The sequence below is a fragment of the Nuphar pumila genome, chromosome 4 (genome assembly GCF_984573655.1).
Source record: "Nuphar pumila chromosome 4, dmNupPumi1.hap1.1, whole genome shotgun sequence".
Classification (NCBI taxonomy): Eukaryota; Viridiplantae; Streptophyta; class Magnoliopsida; order Nymphaeales; family Nymphaeaceae; genus Nuphar; species Nuphar pumila.
Window position 1 is genome coordinate 138,113,511 of NC_143252.1, and position 10,801 is coordinate 138,124,311.

Consider the following 10,801-nt stretch of genomic DNA (forward strand, 5'->3'; position numbering starts at 1 on the left):
CTTTTCAACCACAGTAAGTCTTATGAACCTCAATTAAAATATTCTTGCAAGAGTACTTTTTCCACTTCTAGATACCATATTTGTATGGCAACTTGTCTTTTTTCTAGAGATGAAAAGGCAACTCAGTTGCCCACTTGGAATTCATTGGTGATAACTGTCATGGTCGAAATAAAATGCCCCATTATGGTAATGGACATCGAAAACCATTCTGTATTTTTTTTATCATACTTTGAAGGCGATTACATGTGCCGGAGTTCATGCACCCACCCACATGCACACATCCTATATGCATGCTAGTGTTCAGAACTTGTTTTTAGCAAAAGTACATTTCTCTCTGCCTTTTTTGTGCATGGATACTGGTAATTTGTTAAGATCACTCATTTACATTGCCCCCAATGTTACTTTTAGCTATTTGACAAATTTGGTGCTGTTACTAAAAAAAAGGACAAACTTGATCATCTGCCAAATATCATCCCATGTGAATTCACTCTATTGCATCAAGCTGCTGTTATAAGACAGGAGTGGTCTGCAGCTAGTACGGTTGCACCAGGGTTCGTTTGTCGAATACTGATCAGAAAGGTACCATCCAACCAGTGGATCTAGTAGTAAAACACAGGTTACGAATGAAGACAAGAACAGATGCGGCATGGATATGCTTGGACTTGGTTGGGACTAGGGGTATCAATTGGTCAGGTTTGACCCAAACCGACCCGTACCAAACCCTATGGGGTCAGGGTCGGGTGATAAACAAGGAGGTTCGATTATAATTGGGTCAGATCCAAAGGATCCAATTAATACATGGAGCTGGGTATAGTTTATGAAATTTCATACCAGACCTGGCCCAACCCAAGTTCCGATTAAGATCCACAACTTTTCAATATAAAAAAGATAAAAAAAAATATTATTTTACCAGGTATGGTCTGGGTCTAGTTCATGTAATCCTGATAAGTTCCGAGTATGGTTTCTCTTATAGTAGGTCCGATTGGACTTGAGTCTGGACTTGGTTCCAGCATCTTAAATCAAATATGGGTTTGGTCCCACTTGAGTCCAAACCAAACCTGACCCGTTGACACCCCTAGTTGCGATCCCTCTGGTGTTGGGTCCACCTCCATTATGGACCTGTGGTTGGTGCCTTTCTGAGCTTTTACTTGGCATTTTGGAAACTTAACTTTCCTTTGTAGAAAATTCTTTGAACCGAGGGTGATGAACATTTTAGGAAGTTTGTATATACCAAAGAATAGTTCGTTTCACCAAGGGGGAGGGCGGCTCCGCTTGTCTGGTAGGAGCAGCTAGTGCACATCACCTTGTGTTGGGACGTTGCAGGTTCAAAACCCAATGGTATAGTTGTAAGCTTGACTATAAACAAAAAAAAAGAATAGGTAGTTTCTGAGTGAGTGCCTTTGCAGTGGGATACCTGATTTTTTCTCTCTTTCAAAGCCTTCTGTTTGGTCATTCGGGAGGAAAGTGAAAAAATGAAGAAAACAAATGCTTCCAACTAGGTCCCCAACTGCCCACTCCTGTTGTTCATTAAAGAATGAATAAAGTTTTACAATCAGTGCTTGGGATCTAGCTTCCAATTCATTAGCAACGGCCCACATTTTCTTTTACAAGCTCAACAATAGTGGTACTACCCGAAAGTTTCTTTTGACTAATGCTCTATGCTGGGATTCTTGAAGATGTTGGGTGGTGGTGGTGGTGGTGGTGGAAGGGAGCTTATGGTTTTTTATGCCTTCGGGATGGTGACAGTAAGTACAGAAGGCTATAACCAGTGTATCCAGGTCTGCGATCCTGGGTGGGGTTTCTTCATGCAATAAGTGAGGAGAAACAAAAAAGGAAAATATGCATAGAAAAAGTGCAGGTGCATTACTTTTGGTGAATTCTCAATCATGTTCACTGCCTATACCATTAAGGAAAGGGGAACTTCTCCTTGGGAGTATGTACTTCAGCCATGCTAAACTTTGTAGCCTTATTTAGGCTTGGACATGGCTACATAACAGCTTAAAATAAATATGATAGTTATACTCTTAAAATTTATGTTGTAGACTACAGTAAATGTCATCAATTGTGTCCCATAAAAGGTGAATTAGAGTGATAGGATGTGATGGTCGTCTTCCACTTAGTACCAAAGATGCTTTCAATTGAGAGATGCCTTAGCTATGTGGAGCTTCATCACCTGGTTTTGACTTTTTAAGGGAACATGGATATAAAAATTCCAAGGTACAACTTAGTTTTTCAACAGAGACTCCAATACTTGGTGAGCTTTGGCAAATATGCTATTGATTTTGCCTACAGATCTAAGTACACCTGCTTTGGATTGAGTCATTTGATGTCAAGAGCTGTTATATCTCTGAGCACCATCTAAATTGGTATTTTCAACGTCTAAAACAGGTCATGCATGTGTGGGCAGTAATTTCAAAGATGATTTTGTGTGTGATCTTCTGTTTTGATAGAAGTAATTGTTGAGGATTTTGGCAAATTTTTAAAAAGGGGCTCTAGCTTCTAAGATAGAGATATGAGCATTACGATAGCATTGCGCTAGCAGCGTTCAAATCTGAGTTTCTGAATCGGATTTGCATCCAAATCCTCACTTCGGATTTCTCAGCCATACATTGCGTACCATGTATAAGTTATCACAAATTTTCTTTGAATGCTCAGTACCACCAATGACCAATTATTGTGCTTCTTTTAGCATTTTTGGTCAAAAGAAATTAACCAAGACCCACTTTATTCTGTCTAGGATGGAAACATCTATAACTAAATCTCCCCACATGCAAAAAAACCTTTTTGATTGCAACTATTGCCCATGCTATGAGTAACTACAATTCATGTTTTTTCCTATAGCGCATGCTTTGCACATATTTTAGGACACTGTTGTTCTACCACCCGACATCATGGTGCTCTCACCATATGGGGCCTTACCACCCTCAGCACATGGAAAGTTAATAACCTTCTAATAAGAAAATATGAACCCTTGCAAAAATGCAAGCTACTCAAAATGATTTATTTCAAATGTAAAGTTGTAAACTTTTAGTCACTTTGATACAACTATTTTTATGAAGTATTCAATAAGCCTATCATATAAGAGAAAATTTGTGACCTAATCCAGAATTTGGAAGAAAGCTTATTCACCAAACGTGTCTGGATAATTTGAACATTGGGCTCCCTCTCTTAGCAGTAAGGAGGGGTGATAGGTGGTTGTTGGCACTCTATCTAATGTACTTGGTGATGATGGTGGTGGTGGTGCTGTTGGTGAACTTGAAGCAATGACAATTGAAAGCATCATCGTGCATGTTGTTGATGATGATGGCGGTGGTGGTGGTGGCAATGGCAATTGAAAGCATCATCCTGGGTGTTATTAGATTTAGAATGTTTCAGTATCCAAATTAAGAGGTACGGTGAATCAGCATTCAAAATTAGGTTGCATTGCCATTAAATCATGATCCAGTTGAGGTTGCTTGATGATGAAATTGACACAGTAGGCTCATGATAAATGTATAAAAAAAAACTTGGTTGGGTTTCAGTTACTTTGATGGATCACCATGGTTTAAATGTTTGATCATCTCTTTGTTCACCATCAAAGTATTGCTATTTAACTCAATAGGACGCCTGTGATATGAAGAATCTCTTTCTCATTTCATTTTCTGCAGTGCACTTTTGGACCTCCATCACGACAGCTGAGTAATTGATTTTTTTTTTTTTGGATTTATAACCCGAAGAAATTGCATTCGGCGCGAAGACCTGGTTACACTGGCTCAGCTCGCCATTCCTAAGGTCATTGTGCCGGTAGCATAAAACTCTGAGGCTAGGACCCCTGCCCTCAGGGCCTATTCTACGCATTGGCTATCGCAGAGGGGCGACACCCATGAGAATCAAACCTTGACTGCCCATCTAACAGCCAAGGCCCCACCTCAGTACGCCCAACCCCCCTTGGGGCCAGCAAAGTAATTGATTGGATATTGAAGTTTGAAAACTTTAAATAAATAAATAAGATGACAAAACTTAGGTCCATACACCTAACATCAATGCCATGCCCCTTTGCTATTGACATCTCATTGTCCCTAAGGACATGAATGGGGAAGGTCTTAGTTTATGGGCCCATCTTCTTTTCCACATTGATATCTCATGGACCAAATTGAAGAGCAAAAGTCCCGTCCCTCTCCCTGATCCATTGCTAAGAGTGTTCTTGAAGCTTTTCCATTTCATGTTTCCAATGAATGTGACTCCTACAAGAATAATCGCCTGGGGAACTGGATGTGCTGCAGATGATCATTTCTAAGAAATATGAGGAACAAAAAATAAGTCTAGGCTTAGTTACTACCAAACACATGAAAACAAAAAGGTTTGATACTCAAGAGTCCCTTGTCGCAAGGTCAAAATTAATGAGAAACCATCCATGATAGGCAGAGGGGAGTGGGGCTGCAAACGGTTTGGATCCGGAAACAGCTAAATACATGGAGATATGGATCACAATAGAATCTAGAATAGCCAAAAATTGCACAGCTTCCATCCGGGATCCAACCCATTTGCATCCCTGGGGAGTACTTGCAAAGACAACGAAACGATCAATGCGACATCTCTATGCATGTAACGGGACATCCCAACCAATCATAAGAATGATTTCTCCTCAGTATATATATATATATATATATATATATATATATATATATATATATATATATATATATATATATATATATATATATATGAAAATGAAAACCTACCCAATAGAAAACCTCTCAAACCAATCCAATAAAAAACATTTATCAGATTTTTGGTGTTTTTTTAATTCTGACCTTACAGATGTGTTCAGCATGATTCATTTACGAGAGATCGAGATCATGCATTTTGGATGAAAAAAATGGTATTTAGAGCCTCAAAATTTTATAAAATTGTAAGCCGTTGATTTTTTAAACCTTATAAAAACATATCCATGCATCTGAATCAAATATGCTCCAAACAGATTCCTATAAAAACAATCACATATGTCATATCACTCTGAGTTTTAAAAACAAATACTGAAAATCTTATAAATGTTTCTTATTGGGTAGGTTATCATTTCCCTATATTATATATAAAGAATGCATGCACATCCAAGATTTGTACCCATTTGATTTTCCATTTTTTGCCATCATTCTGTCATCTTGGTGGTAGGAATTTGTCACTGTGTAAGATTTCTTCTGGGATCCACATCATGTTTAGTTTAGAACTTCACTCATAGACACCCTAGTCCTTAATTGTAGTACAGGTTGGGGGTTTCCTCGCCTTTCAGCACTCATTGTACATTATTTGAATATTGGGACACATAAGCAAGACCAGCATGAACAGTGATGTGGATTATACAAATATCTCAATCTTCTGAGAAAGGTGGAGCAATAAATAAGTACCTAACAATCAAGCTATTTGGGTATGAATAATTAATTATTTCCACTTTAAGATGGGTAGTCAGGTTGGAGAGAGAGAGAGAGAGATATTTGACATGTAAACGGCACCTAAAATTGGATAATATAGGCATCTCACTGTTTGGCTCTCTGCCACACATTTAAATGTAGTTTTTTTGTTACATGCATCCGATTAAATGCCCAGTTTTTTAACAATGTTGTCAAAATCAGTTTCTGAACCGAGAGAGAATCGTCCTGAACAAGATTGAATTGAATTTTGAATCGGTCCAAAAAAATTGATTTAAAAAATACAAAATTCATATAAAAATAAGAAAATAAAACACGAGAAAATTTTATTTAAAAAAATAAAGAAATGAAGTGAATGTGAATGATAACTGGTGGTATCAACTTATAAAATAAGCATCATATTCTTAAACAATATAATAGCAAACAAGTTCACAAGAGTTCTGCTCATCTGGTATTGAGTTCGAAACACGCATAGGGTGTCTCTTGCCCAAGGACGAACAAGGTGTAATCCGTTGCAGAGGCTGACAATTTAGGGTGGGAACAAATGTGTGTATGTATGTTAAACCTAACTGGGTCAATGGTAGATTAACCTTTATATATATAAGTGGTTTTGTATCATGACACTTTAAGGTGGTACATACTTGTTGGAATAGATCTAGCCACTAAATGGTAAATCTAACCATACATATGTGTTTTGCATGATTTATTAGGTTTTATATTGCACGATAAGATTCTATTTCTAAGATGGTGAAAATTAATGGCTCACAATTCATGAAAATAAGGGTGATTAAAAATAGTATAAACATCATATTTGAGTCAATTTTGACATAAGAATATAATAATTAAAATATGCTATGCATGATCCTATGGTTAGATTTTCCCTTTTGAGCTTAGATCTATGTCAATCAATCATATATCATCGTAAGCTATGGAGGTATGGTACCACCACAGAAGCATTATATATATATATATATATATATATATATATATGAAAATGTTTTAGTCAGGTCCCATTTTCTTTAGGCCCCAGCAAAAAACGTAGTTGCAGGTTATTTTTGTTTGATCTAATATGTGTGTTTTAGAAGGGTGAAAATCAACTACTCATATTGTGCTAAAATTTGAGAAGATTCTAGTTGTTTTGTCAATTTGATTTGATTCAAAACATGTTCCTCTGTAAATAAACAATTGTGAGCCCATCTACAGGTTCAGTTTCAACAAAAAACACCTACAACCATGTTTTTTGACTGACCTAACCAAAATGAGACCTTAAACATTTTCTTATATATACAGTTTGGATTAGAGTTGGATGGAGCCCATACCAAATCCAGGCCGCCCAACTAATTGGACTCCTAATCAGATGAGAAAAAGGTAACATGGAATCCAAACAAATGCATGTAATTGAATTCAGATATTCCGTTTGGTTATGAAATTCTTAAGGCGCTGTTTGGGAGCCCAAGATGGGAGGAGATTAAAGTAGAGATGGTATTTAATGAGGGTGTAATTAATACCAAACCTTGAACATTGTTTTGGGAGATGGGAATAGTGTTGAGAGTGTAGATGGGTCATTTTTAACTACATTCTCACAAGGATGATCACCCCTCTCATCTCATCTCCAAACACTGGCTCCCAAACAGAGCCTAAACTGAATCCGAATTTCATCACTAATTGGTTTCAGTTTTCTTACCCGAATCTGACTAATTGGATTTGGCATCGAATCAGATATCGACATCCTTAAAAATATCATAATTATCATAAAAATTAAAAGAAAAAAGGATTTAGGCCCATCTTCAATTGAATCAGTGAGGTGGTTATTCAGGCTGATTAGAACCGATTCTGATAAGCCAACCTTCGTTGGCAAAGTCAGGAAGAATAGAATTTGCTCACTGCAAAGGAGCCAACCTCCTAAACCACGCCGATTGCACCCAACGATCCGCTGACATCAACTGAATCTCCTCCTCTCTGCTCAAACTTGATCCGTTCTTCACCCCAAAGCCATGTTCATTCTATATGATTTTTCTTTCCATCGAAGTAAAACAAGAGAAAATTAAGAAAACTCTCCAAACAAACACTTTGAGGGCATCCCCATGTGGTGGGACCCAGTAGGCCAAGTAAAATGTTGCACCAACGTTCGAAAACATTGTAAAAATGGGGGGGGGAAAAGGGGAGAAACATAGACTCCACCTTTTTGGACCAAATTAGCCAATAATTTCAAGTAATCACAACACAATATTAAACAAAATGCATAAAAAGCTACCAAGTTTTTCGAATGCACTGCAATGATTTAATCTATTTTTTATTTCAAAATGCCATTGATGAACTCTAACGGTTACTAGATTAAGGGGCATAAAGATGGAGGCCAGAACTGAGAATTATTCTTGTAGGGTCTCTAACGTATTCCAGGCCAATGTTAACCTTGATCTAGAGACAGATGGGTTATAAATGTTTGTGTGCCGTTTCAAGGGGTTGTTTAGTAAAAATCTTGAATGGCCCACAGTGAGTGTCATGTAACATAACGTAGGTGAGGGGATCTTTTATAAAAGCGAGAGAGAGAGAGAGAGAGAGAGAGATTTCATTTGAGATGAATTTGAGATGAATTTCATTTGGCAGTCCATCTAGAACAATTCACTGGCTTAACCACTCAAGTCAAATTTGTAACCCCTGGCTCAACCCACGTAAGGTTTATTTAAAGAGAGCCATGAACGGGAGATATAATAGTAATATAGAGAGAGATAGCCAGTTGAGTGTGAAGACTAGTTTTTCTTCTGTTTCTTTCTCTTTCAACAAGTTTTCCTCTCCCCATCTTCTTCCATGAGACGGCAAACCTGAGTCTGATATCATCTTCTCAAAGATCCATGAAGGTTAATGGTGGGTAGATCTAAGCCACACAACTAACCTCTCCTCTCTCTCCTTTCCCATGATGGGCATTGAAGGAGAAGAGGCAGGGGAAAACAAGCAAGATGGAGAGGCCGTCAAGAAAGCCTTGCACCTTCAGAGGGCTTCCACATGGGTTCCCCTTCAACAACTGCTTCCCACAAGTAGAAGAAGCACATCCCCATCCCCCAACCCCAAAAACTAAAAGCAGAAAGCATTATTAGTTGCACTCTTCCCCCACTTCCCCTTTCTCTCTAGCTCTTTTGTTTCTTCATATATGCACACAACACACTTTTCAACAGCCATGAAGAGAATGGAAAGCTCAGACTCTTTGGGAGGCTTGCTTCCTATCTGTCCAACTTCAGGTTGGTATCCTTTTTCCTTGTTTTAGTACTCGTCTCCTCACTTTCTATTTTTCTAAACAATATATTTATGGTGTCATGGAAGATACCCAGTTAGTGCTTTGCATGATTATTCATATGGGTTGTTTGTTTTTGTGGGGTCTGTATGAATTGTTGTGTAGAAGAGAAGAATGGAGGAGGTGGCAACTACAGCAGGAGCTTCCAGAGAATTCTAGATGGTTTTGATGAGGATGATTGCAGTGAGGAAGTGGGTCGGATTGCAGAGAAGAAGAGGCGCCTGACAGTGGATCAGGTGAAGGCCTTGGAGAAGAATTTCGAGCTGGAGAACAAGCTCGAACCCGAGAGGAAAGTGAAGCTTGCTCATGAGTTAGGCCTGCAGCCTAGGCAGGTTGCGGTGTGGTTCCAGAACAGGAGAGCCCGTTGGAAAACGAAACAGCTAGAGAGAGACTACAGCACACTGAAGGCAAACTACGAGACTCTCAAGGCCAACTACGAGTCCCTTCAGAAGGAAAAGGAGTCTCTTGTGCAAGAGGTAATTAAAAAGAGAAAACATAACCAATCCTCCAGCACCAAATCATCATGAAATTTTAGCTTTTTGTTGAACGCCGTGGACCTACCTACGCCTAACACTCAAAAACAAATTTGTCAGTTTCTCTCCTTGTGCTTGAATCAATAAGAAAGATTTGATTTTAAGATGTTGGACCAACTTCTCCTTTACGTTGGGATCATCTACAAATTCTAATCTTTTGTAAGAGAAACTGTCAACCCAAGTTCCAAAGACCAACAAAATAAGAAAAACCCATTTCTTGTTTCCTTGGGATCATTAAGAAATTCTGATTTTGCAGGCAGGTTTTCAACCCCAACTCCTAAGAAACACCAAAAAGGACAGAAGAAACAACAAAACCCATTTCATTTTTGTTGGGATCACTAATCAACTCTGATTCTCCCAAACAAACTCTCAACCCCAACTTCATAGATAACCCAAAGAAACAACATAACCCATTTCCTTTTTGTAGGGATCACTAATCAACTCTGATTCTCACAACCAAACTCTCAAGTCTCAACCCCCAACTTTATAAATTACCAAAACAAACTACAAAACAAGAAAAACCATATATTTCTCCTTTTCTTGGGATCAACACTACAAATACTAAGACTATTTATGTCTTTATAACCATACTTAAAAATTCAGGTGAGAGACCTAAAAGAGAAGCTAGAGGAGTCCGGCATCGTCACGAGGGACTCTGAGATCAGCCAACAAGAAGAGATCGAGATGATAGGAGAGGACGAGATCAGGGCGACGGAGCAGAGCAACAACAACATGATGGTAGTGAATGAATCGGCAGAGATGAACTCCATCGATGAGAAGCCCAGCCTTCATGGTGGTGCAATCTTCCGTGATGTCAAGGATAATGGATCCGATGACAGCGACTCCAGTGCGATCTTGAACGATGACAACAGCCCCCACAGCAGGCCCATCACAGCAGGGATCTTTCCCCAGCAATTCATCAACCCACCGATGAAATTCAACTTCTCCGTCTCCCCATCTTCACAATCACCATCACCATCATCAACCTCTCTTTCCTCCCACAAAACCTTCCATCAATTCATGAGGATGGAAGAGCACAACTTCCTCAACTCTGAGGAGTCATGCAACTTCTTCAACGACGAGCAGCCCCCTACTCTACCATGGTACTATTCCGACCAATGGACGTGAAAGTTGGAAAGGAAAGAGAAGAAACAAACACAGGAAAAGGAATTCCTGGGAAATCGGGGGGGGCGCAGAAGAAAAGTGAAGAAAAGGAAAACGAACATGGAGCGGTTTTGTAAATTTGGGTTTTTTTTAATGTATTTATGTCTCTTTTATGTGCTGGTGTACAAAATTTTCCGAAGGGAAAAAGGGAGAAGGGATGTGAATAAAGAAAAAACAGGTGGATCAGTGCCCGGAAATAAGATTAAGAATGTGGATCCTCGGAAAACCAACTCCCTTGTTTGGTTTGTTCTTTCTTTTTTTTCCCATGTGGTTTCCGGCGAGTGATGTGAGTTGACGCTTTTCACCATTTTTGTTTGTTTTTTCTTTTTTTTATCATGGCGGGGTTTATCTTTCCTTTATAGGGTTGCTCCCGTGGATACACGGTTTTACTGTCGGGTACGGTGATGGCC

At 38.9% G+C, this 10,801-nt stretch overlaps 1 protein-coding gene across 1 annotated transcript; it reads left to right on the forward strand.

Annotated features, from left to right (window-relative positions):
• The first annotated feature begins 8,422 nt into the window (after positions 1-8,422).
• On the forward strand, positions 8,423-10,496 carry LOC149841248 (homeobox-leucine zipper protein ATHB-16-like). The gene is made up of 3 exons (XM_090004725.1): positions 8,423-8,641; positions 8,800-9,170; positions 9,831-10,496. The coding sequence occupies exons 1-3, from the start codon at positions 8,554-8,556 to the stop codon at positions 10,353-10,355; spliced, it is 984 nt and encodes a 327-aa protein (XP_089860851.1). The 5' UTR covers positions 8,423-8,553; the 3' UTR covers positions 10,356-10,496.
• The last annotated feature ends 305 nt before the right edge of the window (positions 10,497-10,801 follow it).

Coding starts and splice junctions, on each gene's coding strand:
- LOC149841248 (XM_090004725.1), top strand. CDS start 8,554: ATGCACACAACACACTTTTCAACAGCCATGAAGAGAATGGAAAGCTCA. Junction 8,642..8,799: donor TCCTATCTGTCCAACTTCAG/GTTGGTATCCTT, acceptor ATTGTTGTGTAG/AAGAGAAGAATGGAGGAGGT. Junction 9,171..9,830: donor AGGAGTCTCTTGTGCAAGAG/GTAATTAAAAAG, acceptor TTAAAAATTCAG/GTGAGAGACCTAAAAGAGAA.